The 16,938-nt window shown below is 34.4% G+C and overlaps 2 protein-coding genes across 2 annotated transcripts; both read left to right on the top strand.

The window, feature by feature from the left end:
- The first annotated feature begins 1,565 nt into the window (after positions 1 to 1,565).
- Positions 1,566 to 5,025, top strand: LOC125855651 (xylan glycosyltransferase MUCI21-like). The gene is made up of 3 exons (XM_049535407.1): positions 1,566 to 2,438; positions 2,527 to 2,595; positions 3,659 to 5,025. The coding sequence occupies exons 1-3, from the start codon at positions 2,201 to 2,203 to the stop codon at positions 4,918 to 4,920; spliced, it is 1,569 nt and encodes a 522-aa protein (XP_049391364.1). The 5' UTR covers positions 1,566 to 2,200; the 3' UTR covers positions 4,921 to 5,025.
- Positions 5,026 to 8,003: 2,978 nt separating this feature from the next.
- Positions 8,004 to 15,775, top strand: LOC125854955 (F-box/LRR-repeat protein At5g63520-like). The gene is made up of 10 exons (XM_049534566.1): positions 8,004 to 8,240; positions 9,716 to 9,823; positions 10,975 to 11,067; positions 11,161 to 11,289; positions 11,507 to 11,596; positions 12,176 to 12,215; positions 12,351 to 12,503; positions 13,526 to 13,707; positions 14,464 to 14,582; positions 15,139 to 15,775. The coding sequence occupies exons 1-10, from the start codon at positions 8,004 to 8,006 to the stop codon at positions 15,602 to 15,604; spliced, it is 1,617 nt and encodes a 538-aa protein (XP_049390523.1). The 3' UTR covers positions 15,605 to 15,775.
- Positions 15,776 to 16,938: the final 1,163 nt, after the last annotated feature.

Here is a 16,938-nt window from a genome sequence, read left to right on the forward strand (position 1 = left end):
GGGTCAGGAATTGGATCAGAGGAAGGATGAACATGGTCAAGAGTTGGATCAGTAGAAGGATGGATAGGGGCAGGGGCAGGGTTTGAGGCAAGGTTTGAGGCATTTTCTTGGGCCTCATGTGTGGCATTTTCTTGGGCCTCATATGTTGGTTCTAATTCAGCATCAAAAGATGCATTAGGCCCACTGTTTTGAGATGCTCCCTCACCTACTCTACTTTCCCCATATTCCAATAAAGGTGGGACCAAAACAGGATCAGCAACAAAGTGACACACAAAACAGTCCAAAATATCTCCATGACTCAAACACTCGGCAATTAATATAGTATCATAGTCAGATTTGATTTCTAACATAGCAGTACTTCTAGGAAGTTTTACATACAACACACATTGTCCAGGTTCATACCCCAACTCTTTCAGACAATCCCTCAATTCAAAATAAGATAACCTATCTATATCAACATCTAAAAACTCATAAACTCCTCCACCATGATATGGTTTCCCCTTGTATTCCTTTTTTCCAATCTTAATAACACCACCGTGGTAAAATCTCAAAGTAATCAATTCAAAAGACATTTTAACCTGAAAATAATGTTATCAGTTAACCCTCAACAACAACGACAAAACATATACAACAACAACGGGGAATCATGTGAATGAAAGACGACATACAATAAACTTGAAAAAAAAAATAAAGATGAAATAACCCTAAGCTAAAAAGTATGAACTATGAAGTAACCCTAGAAATGTTTGACTGACCTTTCAAATATGGAGACGACAACAAATTATGAACGATGAACGTCTCGATTGTACCCAACAAACCCTAGTAACCACCGATTTGCTTCCACCAAATGATGAACGCCTCGATCGACAATGTTCTTCAAATATAACTACAAGGATGCTTCAAAAACACCACAAAATCGAAGAAATCTTTAGCTAAACTTAGGATTTACAGATGAATTTTTTCGATTAGGTTTCGGTGTTCTTAGAGAAAGAAACGGGTGGGTGAAATAAATGGACTAGGGTAAAATAAAATGGATTTGGGTGAAAAAAATTGGGTTTGGGTGAAAAGAAACGGGTTTGGGTGAAAAGAAACGGGTTTGGGTCAAATGAATCGGATTGGGGTCTTTTAATACGTGGCTTAAATAGGAGGCGAGTGGCTTTCACTCTAGGCATAATGTCCTGGGTTGGGTGACGGAAGGGGGAAATAAATATACTTTTATGTACTTAAGGTGTGTAATAGGTCACCCAATTAGTTAAAGTGTGTAAATGACTTTTGGGTATACGTTTAGGGGGCAATTTATGCCTTTTGCCAAAGAAATACTTTAAAATTTATTAATATCTCAAATCAAATATAAAATTAAGTCAATCTCAAATTTTATTTCGAAATATACAAACTTTTTACAGTTTTTAGCCAGTGAAAAATACACACAAAGATGACTTGATTCCTTAGCCTCTTCCCCTCCCCCCCTACCCCCTCTCCCCCAAATCCACCACCCTACTACCCTTGAAGAATCTCTCTTTTTGAGGTTTTGTCAAGCCTTCAACCCCAGAAAAACTTGCCATCAAGCAAAACTATATTGACAAACACAAAAAAAAGTTATCTTCTTGAAAGTGTTCATTCTTGAAAATACCAAAAAAAAAAAAAAAAAACCATCTTTCTCATTCAGTCTTCTTCTTCAACCTGAGAAAAAACTTCTCTTTGAGCAAACCACAAACACCCTTTTTCTTATTTCAAACATATAGTACATAAAAAGTTTCTCTTCTTTGTTGTTTTCATTTTGTGCTAATTTAGTGCATACCACAATATAGTATATTGAAAAAAGTTTTCTTCTTTGGTCTCTTCATTCTTTGAACAAAAAAAGCTCGTCTTTCCCCTTCTTCTTCAAAAACACCCTTTTCTTCTTTCAAACATATATATTACATAAAAAAGTTCTCTTCTTTGGTGTTTTCATTCTTGAAAAAATAAATTAAAAAAAGCTCTTGTCTTTACCTTTTTCTTCTTTCAAACATGTATGCATAGAAAGTTCTCTTCTTTGGTGTTTTCAATCTTGAATTTTTTTTAAAAAAGCTCTTGTCTTTCCCCTTCTTTTTATTAAATTCAAACACCCTTTTCTTCTTTCAAACATATAACATAAAAAGTTTTCTTCTTTGGTCTTGAAAAAACAAAAAAAAGTTGTTGTCTTTTTATTTGAGTGTATAGTATGTGCAAGAAAATGATGCATTATAAGAGATATCAGCACTGGAATAGGAAAGGGGATGTTTTTGTGGTTTGTGTAGATGAAGAAACTACCCCTATTGGTTTAGTGTGTGGAAACTCTGGTTACAATAACAAAAGAACTAAACCAAAACTTTTTTACCTTCTTTTTCTTTGTTTAATCTCTTTTAGCTTTTTTTTAGCTCCTCAGTTGTTCACTTCTCATCATAAAATTTCTCTCTTGTGTAAGCTGCTCTCTATTTTTCTTATCTTTTTGCTTTTTTGGGGGTTTCAATTTTTTCTGATTTTGTTCTGTTTTTTGCATGTGTGCAGATTCATTTAGTTCTGAAGGAGGAATTGTTTCTAAATCAGATTTTAATGCTTGTTCCTCTGTCTCTAATGGTTAGTTCTAAGTATTTTACTTGTACTTCTTTTTAAAGTTCTGTTGAGTCCTTTTGTTGCTCCTTTGAGTAATGTCAATATCCTTCCTATGGCAAGGCCATGAGGGGCTGGGTGGCCCGGGTCAGAGTCATGATCGAACATAACGCTTGTTTGGTGAACGTAGTTAAAAAATAAAGTTGTGCCTTTGCTAAGAGCCGCGCTTGATCCTAACATCCTCAAAAAGTGATCTTATATCCATCTATGGTGACATATTGTGTGTATGTGTGGGGAGGAGGGGTGGAGGTGGGAGGATGAACTCTATTTTTTGGCTAGTGAAAAGTATTTCAAGTCATTGTTGGTTTTTAATATATATGCAAGTGATTCATATCCACTTAGTTTAGAAGGCTTTGATTGGTCCAAAGGGCGGGTCACATACATTTCTCGGTTCTCAAAAAAATAATAATAAAATAATCAAATATTGTGCACAAAGCGGGGAATGAGCTGCCATCTTTTATAGCTTAATTGTAATTCTTTTATGGTAGTGATTTATTTGAGGTTAAGGGTATAAATGCTCAATGTTTATTTCTTGACTAGTTAAGAGCCTTTTGTTGACAATAGTTGATAGACACTTTCACTTGGTCTCAATTGACAACTAAACACTCCAAGTTTGACCATGCAGTTCTAGACACCTCAATTCATCTCCAATGTGTCAGTTGAGCACAATAACTTACAAAATGATTATCTAGACACTTCCAAAATTTATGTGTCATGTCAACGTTGGATGTCCACGAGGCATAGTGAGGATGAGTTAATAGAGTGTTCAGTTGCCAGTTCAGGCCAAGTTGAGGTGTCTAGATGTGCACTCTCAAAGTTGGAGTGCTTGCTTGCCAATTAAGGACAAATTTTAGTGTATGGTTATGTATTACGCCATAAATGTTTGTAGTAGGGGCTGCCTGAGTTTCTTGTGCTGGTATTATAGACTTTTGCTTGTTAAGGTTGTTGGTTTTAATGTAACAGTAACAGTGATATGTCAACATGGTTCTTTATCTTCCCAATTTTTGATAGATCCTTTGTTGAATTGCAGGGTCAATTTGCTGTGAAAGAAGCAGTATCCGCTCCGATGTATGCGTGGTGAAAGGGGATGTTAGGACGGATTCTGCTTCCTCTAGAATTACCCTCTACAGAAACAATGGTCATGAGAATGGTGAGGTGCTTCGGCATGAGAAGATTAGGCCATATACTCGGAAATGGGAAAAAAATGTGATGGACACCGTCGATGAGTTAGACCTTGTTGTGAAGGGAGATCATTCCAGGATTCATCAAAAGTGTGATGTTAAACATGATGTGCCGGCTGTGTTTTTCTCTACTGGAGGTTACACCGGTAATCTTTACCATGAGTTTAATGATGGACTTTTGCCCCTTTACATCACTTCTCAGCAGTTCAACAAGAAGGTTGTGTTTGTAATCCTCGAGTACCATGCATGGTGGATAATGAAGTACGAGAACGTCCTGTCTCACCTTACCGAGTATCCTATTATAGATTTTAGCGGAGATAAGAGGACACATTGCTTCCCTGAAGCCATAGTTGGTTTAAGAATCCATGATGAGCTAACTGTTAATTCTTCATTGATGGGAAATGATAAGACCATTAGAGACTTTAGAGACCTTCTAGACCGAGCTTATTTGCCTCGGATTAGAAGTTTGATCCAAGATGAGGAACGTGATGCTCGGATGAATATGGAAAAACATGTTTCGTTACCCTCATCCGAGACAAAGATGGATGGAAAACAGGAATTGAAGAAACCTAAAGTGGTTATAATAGCTAGAAATGATTCTAGAGCTATAATGAACGAAGATTCTTTGGTTAAACTAATCAAAGATGTTGGATTTCACGTGGAAGTTTTGAGGCCACAACGAACAACAGAGCTCGCAAGTATCTACCGAGTCCTTAATTCAAGTGATGTTATGATAGGAGTTCATGGTGCTGCCATGACACATTTCCTCTTCATGAGGCCTGGTTCTGTTTTCATCCAAATCATTCCACTTGGAACAGATTGGGCAGCAGGTACTTATTACGGAGAACCAGCAGTGAAACTAGGCCTCAAGTACATTGGATACAAAATTCTTCCGAAAGAGAGCTCATTGTATGATGAATATGACAAGAATGATCCCGTCCTGACTGACCCTAACAGCGTGAACGATAGAGGATGGGAATTCACGAAAAAGATCTACCTTGACCGACAAAATGTTAGGTTGAATCTTGGAAGGTTCCGTAAAAGATTGCTTCGAGCCTATTATCATTCTGTCGCCAATGAAAGCTTACGTTTTCGTCATCAAAGTCAGTAACTTTTACCCTATTGTGTGGTTCATTAAACATATTTAGTCTCAATTGTGAGAGTTCTTAGAGTTGTACATCATGATTCAGAATAAATGAAATGAACATTCATTCCTGTATAGATTAGTGGAAATGCCTTTTGAGTACATTGCATATACTTATTTGCCAATTTTGCTGGAATGACTTTTATGTCCTTGAGCATGTTCACTGCCTCTTTTCTTGTGTAACCATCCCGTATTTGAAACTCACTGGCCAACTTATCTTGATTCATTGGTTTACTATCTGGGATTTACCCCGTGTAAGGTTCTATATCAATAGTTTCTCCATATCTAGGATTCGGCTCCTTTCCTAGAGTTCAAATCCGAGTGAAGGACTCACATCCATTGACCATCCTCATAGTTTTTTTACACAACATGTTCACTATCCTAAATGGAGCAGTGTGACCAGATGAAAGGGCAACTTGATGCACGAAGATCAGTTTATGCCGGCTCTGGGAAAGGGCCGCAGCTAATGGGGATAGACAGAGGCAGTCTATCTTGACACAAACATCAATAATGATTACATGGCTCATTTCCTAGGGTTCAAATCTGAGTGGAGAAATCACATCCATCCCATCATAGTTCTTGAAGGTGAAGCAGTGTATGCAACCACATGGATTGCTCCGACTCGGACTATATGAAATGACAACTCGGTGCACGAAGTATCTTGTTATCTAGGCTCCAAGGAAGGGCCACAGCTAAGGGGGTCTAGATGTCTAGCATAAATAGTCTTATCTTGACACAAGCATCAATAGTTTATTCCACGACTCAAACATGATGTCTACTAAATCACAACAAAATTTCTACACATCTAGGATCTGCCCTTTTGACTTGTCCATATGCATATGATTGGTTTTCTGTTCTCATTAGATCATCTTTTTGCAACATGTTAACAAGTTATTATATTAATTTTCTCTGCAAAATACTAGTCCTAGCTAGGTCTAATCTAATGAGTCATATACTGTCTAATACATTATACTTTTTCTTAATTAGTGATACTTAGCTTAGTCCATCTTCACTTCTGATTTTGATTTGTTTTGCTAGTCAACACTGCAAATTCTGCAGCATGTTCATTAAAATGTTCCTCCTTATTTGTGTTTCCCAATGATTTATCTTTTCTATGCAAATTGATATTTGACGCTGATTCTAAATTCACTGACTTTAAATTTTGGTTTGTAAAAGATTATAACACTAATTGATTTTCCTTTTATTGGACTAAATCTTAACGGATATGTCAGGCCTCGATGCTCAACTACAACTACTCGAATTGCTACTTTTCTAAAGTTAGGTGCTCGATCAATATTTTTGTATGTTATTACTAGTTTCGATATAAAGATTAGTGTTTGGATAAAATATGATAGGTGTTTGAGCTTCGAGTAGCCTTACTATACATCTATCATTGCTTGGTGGACAAAGTTATCTTGTATTGTATTGACTAGAGATAACATGTATCAACTGGTGGAATAGTCGAGGTATGCACAATTGACTCGAACATCATTATTATAATATCTAGAACAAACATCTACAATGTAACTTAATGTTATTTTGTCTTAGATCTAGATAATCAAAGATCAAGCAAACAAATACAATCAAAGAGCATCTCCATTTTCTTTGTCATAAGACATTTTTGACTACTTCACATACACAATATTTTTGTTGCTGAAACACTAGGTATTTGATGTATTGGATCAGTCAGGTGTACACAAGTTGACCTTATACTACCATCTTAAAAAAAGAAGAGGAGATTGACAATTCTCCATCTACATTAATGCACAAGTAAAGTCAAAGATCTTGTAATATCTTCATACTTGAATCTAAAGTAAAATGGTAAGTATATATTTCTTTATTGGCACTCAAAGACCACTAATCTACCATTTAATTAAACTACACTATTCACTAGTCAAATAATATGATTACATTATCTAAATCACTTATACCTAATTTAACTTACAACCTTATTATTAAATGTTGGTGAGTGTTAATGGCACGTGACTTCGGGCGAATGTAATTTTAGTGTTATAGTTAAACTTAGGGCTGTTGATGGGTGGGTTGAGTTGAAATTATAAAAATTGAGTTGGATCTTTATCCGCCCAAGCTTATTTTGGGCTCAAATGAGCTTAAAAACGGGTTGAGGCTTGACCCATCCAATTTGATCCGTTTAATCTCAATAATTTTAATATATTATTATTTAAATTTTATAACCATAATTTGAATTTCAACAATTTTTTTTTTTTTAAAAAAAGTTACAAATGAATAAATAAACTTATAATATAAACTAATGAACTCAAATTCTTATACCATGATTAAAAATATACCTCACAAATCTCATTCATCGATGATGATAATGTATAACCTGAAAATTACACAATATGTCTATTTTCAATTGGTCCAACTTTATTCTTTACAAAAGAACAATAAAAACAAGTCAAAGTTGAAAGATAAATGAAATATTTTTTATTTCCACAAAAGATAATATCAAAATATACATAAAATGAGCATGTAAAAATGGATCATAAATGTAACTCGTCCAATTCAAAACCATCATTTTGTACCAAATTAAACAACGATATTATTGATATAGCCCATGCCCCATTTGTCAATTTAACATTACCAACCAAATAACACCTCAACTAAGTAGGAATGTGTGATGTGTCCCTTGAATACAAAAATATTTTATTCAAACGAAGTCGTTATAGAGACACACCTTAACTAAATAAATGTCCTAACTCTGAACCTATTTTTTTTTTTGTAATTTTATACACTTTTTTGGCTTATGTGATATTCAAACATCTCTCACGCGCATCAACTATGTGGAGTCACATAATATGCCGCATATGATAAAATTTGTATAAAATTATAAAAAAATAAGTTCAAAATAATAAAACTTTAATTTAATTAAGATTTATCTCTGATATTTCGGTTATAAGCTTTGTGCCTTATCTAGAGAAGTTTAAACTAATGGTGAATAGTGCGAAGTTCAAGGGCCGCTCTAGCAATATCAGTTTTTTAAAAAATAATAAAAAAAGGAAGTTCGAGCGTTTTTCAGTTTTTGAAAAATGGCGGCCAAACAAAGGCAGAAATTGACGGCGATGGAGACGGAGACAGCGGCAGCGGCGGAGACGGCGACGATGGATTTAATCGGAGAAGACCTTCTGCACAACATTCTGTCTCGGTTACCAGCAGAATCATGTGCATCAGCAGCATGTGTGAACCGTAGTTGGAATCTCATCATTAATCGCCTTCTCACTCTTCCAAATCTTTCATCTGCTCTTTCCTGCCATCCTTGTCTTCAGGTATAAGCTTCATCCTAATTTTTTGTTTCCTTTGGCTTAACCAATTTGTTGATCTAAGTAGAAACTTGTTCAAAGCCCTAATTTATGCGTTACATTTTCCTTTGTAGTTTGTCGATACCTTTTTATATTTTAAAATAATCTAACTTTAAACTTTCTGTTGTATTTTAATGAGATGATACATAGTCTGAAGTGAGACTCGAGAGATCAATTCCCTTGTCAATGCCTTCTCAATCGAGCTCGTCACATCGGGCTTTTGACTAACCTATGTGATTTGCGAGCTATTGTGTAGAAGAAAATTTATCCGGTGTGCACCCAAATAGTAGGTGCTATGGGTTTCTATGCTCAATACTAAGCACAAGAAAAGAAGACAAACTTTTGAAACTTGTGATTTAAAACAACTTACAGATATTTTATTTTATTAAGGGGGAAAATGGTAAGTTTAAAAGTATATTCTTTTCTTAAGACAGACTAACAAGGAAAATGTGCTCCATAAATTGGAACAAAAGAACTATTAATTATAAGAATTACACCCTCCTCACCATCTTATATGGTAGTCTTTGACGGGACATGGAGCTTAAGAAGAAAAGAAAGAAAACTTTTGAAACTTGTGGACTAAAACAATCATAAGTATTTGTGTGAGCATAAATCATCTTATTATGGGTAAAATGAGAAATTTAAAGATAAATTGTTTCTAAATAAGAAAGTATCATAGCTCTTAGAGCTTTGATCTAGTGGTAAGAGTGCAATACGTGGTGTGTGGGTTAGACGTACGTCACATGTTCAAACTCTGCTATGAAAACGTATGATATCTAAGTGGAGAAGGCTAGACGGACAGCCACAGGCCCCTGTCCAATTTTTAAGCGGGAGAAGGCTAGAGGGGCAGCCGGCAAGCCCATGGTCCAATTTTTTTGAAAAAATACCAATCAAAAATAAGTATGGCATTCTTTTCTAGACAAACTAAAAAAGAAAGTGTGTCACATAAAATTGAGACGCCTCTTAAGGAAAAACGTAAAGTTTAAAGTTATATTATTATAAGATTAGAATGATGTCATTCCTTTTGAGACATACTATTGCAAAAGAAAGAAGAAAAGATTATCAAATAAATTGGGTACATATGGAGTACTAACTATAAAAATTACTCTCTCTGTTCTAATTTAAGAAAGAAAGAGTCTTTTAAAAAGAATTATTTTGAAAAATTGAAGAAATGTTTGAATACACACAAAAAGTAAGATGATTTGACCTTTGTATTCCAAACCTCGCCATTCTTTTTGGGACTGGAAGAGAGGTATATATTTTAAGAATTTTAACTTTGATAGTCAACACAAGATGAGAAGTGATGAAACAAATACAATATTTGATAAAAAGTTACTGTAGTTTATTGAAAACTTCTTGAAAGAACTATTTTGGGACAATGGGAGTATCTTGTTTAGCTTATTACAAGAGTTTATTGTGTTGAAAATGAATTTTTGGTGCAGGGTGCTGTGGATGAGGCTGTTGACAAGGTTTTAGCTAGGCCGATCCGGCCCCAGTTTGTAATTGCTTCCATTGGTCCTTCTTTTGACTTGGAGGAAGCTCAGTGTCTCGTATGTGATCTTCTCTCTCTCTCTCTCTTTATTTGGCATTTATGTGTTCTAGAAATTGTGGTATACTCAGTGAATATGTTTGTTAAATGGTCTGCATCAATATATTCAAAACGAAATCAAATTAACGTCTTACTTTTTATTTTAAGTTTTCTAAAATAAGTCTCCTTCTCGTTTTCTTATGATTCTGAATACTTTTTAATTCAAAGTTTTAAGATTATAATTTGAGATTTGTATTATATTATTAGTGATAATAAGAGAAAATGTTGCAAAGTAAATGGCTGAAATGTTTGTTTGAAAGGAAAAATTTCACAGTGAAGTGTAAATTTGAATAACCTTGAACTACTAGAAGTTATGAAAATTGTTTAGAATAATATTATTATAGAATGGAGTAATGTGGTCAATGAGGATTCATATAGCCAACACCAACTTGTTTGAGATTGAGGCATTGTTGTTGTTGTACAAAATTAAAAACAGTGTCATATAAATTGAGATCGAGAGTGTATTACCCTATTATATAAAAGAATAATTTAGGATCTCAGTTTTGTTCTAAACAATATTTAAATTGTTCAAATATCAACTTGGACCCGCGTTTAATTCAGCATAATTACTTGAAATCTTATCTTAATGCTCTTCTGAAACAAATTAGATACCTAACGGGTTGAGTATGAGCTGACGTGCAAAAGATTAGGAAAGTGAAGTGTAGTCAAAGATCAATTTAGCCCTATAATTATGTTGATTGTAGAATTGTTGGTTATTTTTTCGACTTAAGATCTATAATCATCAAGTAGTTACGTAGTGACTGACAGCGCTATTTAAGTTTGTTAGAGTATTGTATCTATAGCGAATAATCTAATGAACATTTTACCTATTTTTTTAGCATTGATATCGTGTGATTCATACAAAATATCTTTTTAGGCACAAGCAATCGATCTATGCGAACTAATTAATATATTGAGACAATCAGTATGAAGATTACAAAGTTAAAATACACGAAACAATCAGAATGAAAAGCGTCCCATTTTGTTTTTTCAATTGAAATGATATACTTTGTTAAACTAGAGATATTAATAAAATCATCCATTCGAAGTATGAATTGTCACACATTGGAAGAAGCTATATGTGCTGCTTATGGTGGATATATTGTTCTGCAGATTAGTGATAGATTCAGTAGCGAAATTCCAATAATCACTTCGATATCCTATGGAGTTTTTGGGCAAGACGCTAACACTAATGAGTTTGAAGAGGTAAATCTAGTGGTTATAGACTAGAATCTTCTTGGGATTGCATTCTGAATTCAACCAACAAGAATTGAAGTGGAGAAAATGATGTTTTTCCAGGTTCAGTGGGACACATGGGAAGACAACAAGGCTCATGAGAATTTTCGTGATGAGGACGAGGGTGTTTTAGTGACTGTTGGTTTCTTGCCAGGATTAACAGTTGATTTAATCCCATTAAAAAAAACTCGGGTAATCCTGTACTCCAATACAACCCCTAACATTTATACAAATATGTCTGCCTTATTGAGAGAAATCTGAGCTTCCACTTTTTAACTTTATTTTCATTTCGAATATATGAAGTTCCTACTTGGAACTTTGAAGGATATGAATAGTTTATATCTAGTAGAAAATTTGTGCTAACTTGATTTAAAATGGGCTACACTAACTTGGGGAGAACAAACTTCAGGGACTCATGACTGAGAATTTCGTGCGCAGTATCAGGGAACGCTCGTTTTCTCGTTCTGGATCATCACCAATGGGAATTTTGTTATTTTCTGTAAGTCTTAAGTCTCTTAAGACCTTTCATTTTGTTATTTCTTGCCCCCTGTGGCAAAGCAGTTTATTCCCTCCTTGTAGAAGTGGTGATGCCATATTTTCCTTAAAGTGTGGATGAAGGGGATAAAGTTAAACCTCATGCAATTCAGATCTGTCGTCTGGACTTATCAATTTGGATTTTAGAGTGGGCCGGGTTAAAAAGTTGTATTGAAGTTTGTGACCAACTCATCTAAGAGAAAATATACTTTTATTTATTTAATTTTGTTTTCAACACCCCCCTTCACGTGCATGCCAGATTTTTTAAAATGGGTCAAGCATGCTGATATTTTTTTTGTTATTGAGTGGCGGTGAGACTCGAACCTGGGACCTATGCCTGCTCTAATACCATATTGAAGTGTGTGACCAATTCATCTAAAAGTTTAAGCTGTTAGTGGGAACATGCTTTTATTTATTTAATTTTGTGTTTGAAAAGCTGAATGAACTTTGAGGGACACTTGAAGTTTATGGTTTTCAAATATCTAGGAACGGCCTTCTTTTTCTTACTTAAAATGTAATGAGAATCATTTGAATGTTGTTATAGGACGAGGACATTGACATCAAACCGGTCCTTGCAAAGTTGGGTGAGTGAGCTTCATAGTTCTCATTTATGCGAAACTTCATTTGTTCCCATATACTTTTATGAATTCTGATTTCTCTTATTACTTGATTCTGTGAGAAATAAATTATATGTTCAGTGCCCCATTTTGTGTTTGTAGATTATGCTTTTTCCAGTGAGACTGCCATTGTGGGTGACGCGGGTTCTAAGTTTTTATACCAAGATGGAAAAGCAATTAGCCCTTCTAATAGCAGAGTGTCCAGTTCAGCTGCTGTTGCTCTTTTGTTTTCAAGGGATACAGGCAAGCCTCCTGGTATGGAATTCTTCTTGACTGGAACTTTCCGGTTTCAAATCATGATTCTGTTTGTTCAATAACAAGAGCACAGTTTTATAAGGCATTTGGGTCGGAGAGAATCTTGCTAGTCTGATATAGTGGGGCGTGATTAATATTTGGCGCACATCTTCAATATCAACTAAGTTATGAAGTTGTCTAAACTCCCCAAATTTTGTTCTTGAAAAATTTCACGAACTCAACTTTTGATCAGCTAATATCCATGAAAATCCGAAGTCTGTCGACTTCCTTGTGGAATAATATGAACTTACCAATTTGAGTACAACTCAATCATTAGCTAGTTCTATTCCTCAACTTAATAATTAAATAGAAACAGAGATACTGAGATAGGAAGGAGGAAAACATAATCAATTGATCTTTTTTTTTCTTTCTTTTTTTGAGAAAGGTGACAATATTATATATGTGTAGCACAAAGGCTTTCTAGGCCATCTTTACAGATAACAAAAACCCCACAAGTCATAGCTTTCTCCTAGAGTCTACAACAAGAGTTCTGTGATGTCTAGCTTTGAATCAACATCCTTAACAAAATCTTGATCATTGCTGGTAGTAACGATATCGTCAACATAAACCACTAAATAAATACACATAATTGGAGCAGAGTGCTGATAAAACACCGCCAATCATGTCAATCGTCAACATAAACCACTTACTGTATATCTTGAGCGCTGTGTATTGCATTTGACCCGTATTTGTCTGAATAACTTCGGTAAGTGCTATCTTATGTGGTTTCTACTAAATGAATTTTCATACTCTGTGAACTTTGTAGTTATGCATGATCTTTTAGGTTCATGACCTTAATATTTTTGAAAATTGTCTGTATTTGTTAAAGTTATGTCGTGCTTCTTTTGCACTTATATCAGTAAATATATTGATGATTAGATTTCTTGTCTTCTACTTAATATTTTCGTATATGTAGGTAATTTAGCATATCATATTTCCAGGGAATTTATTGAGAAAATCATTTTCTGGGACCTTATAAACAGGTGTAGGGGAAACTCAGTTTCATGTAATGTTATCCACTGGCGTTTCACCGATTGGGCCTAAATACAAAGCTGTTTATGTTAAGGCAGTATCTCATGACAATTCTACTCGGCTCATGGCGACAACAGACGAAATTGACTTTAATATGGATGGTGAGACTATTTTAGATCCGATTTATGATGAGGTAATGTAGTACATCTTCTGATGTAAATTGGTTTTAATGTTTAAGCACCAAAGTTCAAGTAGCTAGTTTCTGAAGGAAGTAATTACAGCTGATTTGATAAGAAAGACAACTACCAAAAATACTTGCAAGATTTTGTGGTGTAACTAGTCTCGTTGTCTTTTTCCTTTGATTCCTTCCATCATAATGAATCCTTTTAAGTTCAGTAATGTGTGGATTCATCAAATGTCAGAACTCTATTGCTCTTGCCTCACTTAGAAGGGAAGAACATACAATGGGTTTAACGAGATGCATTATAGCAGATTTGACATATTTGGATGATTAGAGTTGATCATGCTGTCTGACTGATTTTCAGATTCTATTGGTAACTAAGAAAAAAAATCTGTCCATTTCAAATTAAGGTTATAAAGGACTTTATAGAAGAATGTTCACGATTGATCTTTTGTCGCACGTACAGTTACACAAGGTATAGTATCATAAGAAACAGTAATAAAACCACTTTTGTTAAACTATGTTATTTTTTTTTAATCCTTAATGGTTTAATAATCTGCTATATGGAGCGTAATCTGAAAGTGAAGGTTTCTTGTGAGTTGAAGATGTCTTTTACTAAATCATTACTTATTTAGAACTTAGAAGCTGTCTAATTGATGAAATTTCCCTTCTTGTATACATCTTCCTTCATGTGTGTGTTTGAAACACATGAACATAATTCACTCCTCTTTGACTTTATCTTTCTTTTCTATGATTTGATTTCATCAGTTGGGAGATCATACCCATTCTCGAACTCTCTATGTTGGAGTTACAAAGATGAGGAAATGCACCTCTCGGCATGTGGACACAAACTGGATATTTATGCGTGAATTCCAAATGGTTTTAAGGTAATTAATGCACCATTGAGCTTGATTATCCTTATGGCCTTCACGTATGATGTTTGAATGTTCTATGATGTCTCATTCTGCTCTCCAGTTATTACATTTTCTATCCCGAGGTGTTTGATGTGTAAAAGCTTGCAGATAGAAGGATTATTCTCTAGGAAGTTTTGATGGTTCATGGAGACAATAGGGAGTCCTCCTCAACTGAGTTTGTTTCTGCAAACATGGAAAAACATTTTCAATTGTATAACTACTGTTGTTTCTTTTACTTGAGCTATCTTTATTAATTTTACTGTCAGTACTTCTCTTTTCTACTTGTATTTGTCGATCTTTTTTTTTCTTTCTGAAAATGCTTTTATTAAGCTGAGGGTCTATCGGAAACAACCTTTCTCTCTCCCACAAGGTAGGGTAAGGTTTGCGTACACCCCATTCCTACCAAAACCTTTGTGGGATCACAGTGAGCATATTGTTGTCGTAGTTGAAACTGCTGTCTTTACAACCATTTATGCCTTTCCTCTTCCTCTCTCTCTTTACTTCTGTAACTAATTATACGAATTTGCAGAGGTGATTATGAGTATCTCTATGTCCATGGCGATGGTATCAAAAGTTACGACTCCTTCCAGTTTTACCATGCAAATTCTGATTTGGCGCGTGCTTCTTGCAACAATGTTTCAAACAAGATGAAACTTCTGAAGCAGGATCTAAACCACGTAACTGATGATCATTCTAATAGCAATGGAAGCATGGGTATGCAGAAGAAGTCTGTTTTTGGTGGTATGATGTTTGCTTGCTATGGTCGTGGCAAGTTATATTTCGGTGAACCTAATGTAGATGCCTCACCTTTCTTGGAGAACTTCCCTGGGGTTACCTTCTCAGGAACCTATTGTAACGGAGAAATTGCACATGGAAATTTTAGCCTATACGAAAACGGGTCTAAAGAACATGGCTCTACACGTTGCAGTTTGCACGAATTCAGTACCGTCTACCTGGTTATGTCGTATACTCCCCCTGCATTGCCACAACTTTAGAGATTTAATTGGTATTGTCTTTTGACAATTTGGTGAACTGGTGGGTAATGGCAAAAGTTTTTTGCTGGTTTGAATAGGATATTGCTCTGTACTTTTTGGTGTTGGAATTTGGTGGTAGAGGGCAAATGTCTCATGTACATACTTCAAAAGCAATTCTACATTATTTTACTATTGTTTTGTGCCTGTTAATTTAGTTATTTAAAGGGGAAGTGTCAAAAACACACTTAAATGAGTTTTATACTTAAACTATCACTTATTAGTTTGAGAAATATACCTCATTGATGTGTAATACACTCTCCTTTATTTTAAAAAAGGTCGTCACATGACATTCTACCAATTAAATAACCTATTAATATTAATTAAAAGCTAAAAATTAAAATATTGCTATCTAATAAAAAAGAAATTATTATTTTATAAAATAAAAAATTTTCTTACCCACAACTCCATCTCCCCCCCCTTCCCAACTTCCTGTATCCCTCGACATTACCTCCTCCCCTCCTCTCCCTACTCAATTGTTTTCTACTCCCTCTATTCCAATTTATATGACTTACTTTCTTTTTTAGTTAGTCCAAAAAGAATGACACAATTTTATATTAAGTAACAATTTAACTTTAAAATGTCTATTTTAACCTTAATGAAATGATTTATAGTCACACAAATTTCTATCATTCATTTTGGACCATAAGTTTTAAAAGTCTTCCTTTCTTTCTTAAACTCCGTTTCGAGTCAAACTACCTCACATAAAATGGGACAGAGGGAGTATTTTTTTTTTACTTCGACCCCCCCTCCCCAAACCAACCATCTTCCCAATATTTTTAGATATCATTTTATTTTTTTTAAAAAAAACAACTTCTACCCCACCTTATTTATTCCTATGTTCTCAATTTTTAATATTCTTTTTTCATGTTATATTATATATATAGACATATATTTTTTACTTAGATAACAAATATAATAGAAATGAATAGTTTATTTATTAAAATGTCTTGCGGCAAATAGAATAATTACTTAAAAACATATGTATATATCTAAAACAAAATGAGAAATACGAAAAGGAAAATGAGAGTGAAGGATTAGTTGGGGTGTGGTAGATTTTTTTTCTATAAAAAAATTAAAATAATATGTAAATTTTTTCCGTAAGGGAGGTGGGTTTGGGGATGGAGAAATATTTTTTTTAAATGCCTTTTGTAAAAGAAAATTAAAGTTTTTATATTAACATGGGTGCGGGGTGTATTAAGGGTACGGTGGGAGGAGGTGATGGAGTGGGGTAAGAATAATTTTTGTTGAGATAATAATATTTTAATTTTTAATTTTTTAACTAACAACTAAAGATA

Source organism: Solanum stenotomum, chromosome 2 (genome assembly GCF_019186545.1).
Source record: "Solanum stenotomum isolate F172 chromosome 2, ASM1918654v1, whole genome shotgun sequence".
Lineage (NCBI taxonomy): Eukaryota > Viridiplantae > Streptophyta > Magnoliopsida > Solanales > Solanaceae > Solanum > Solanum stenotomum.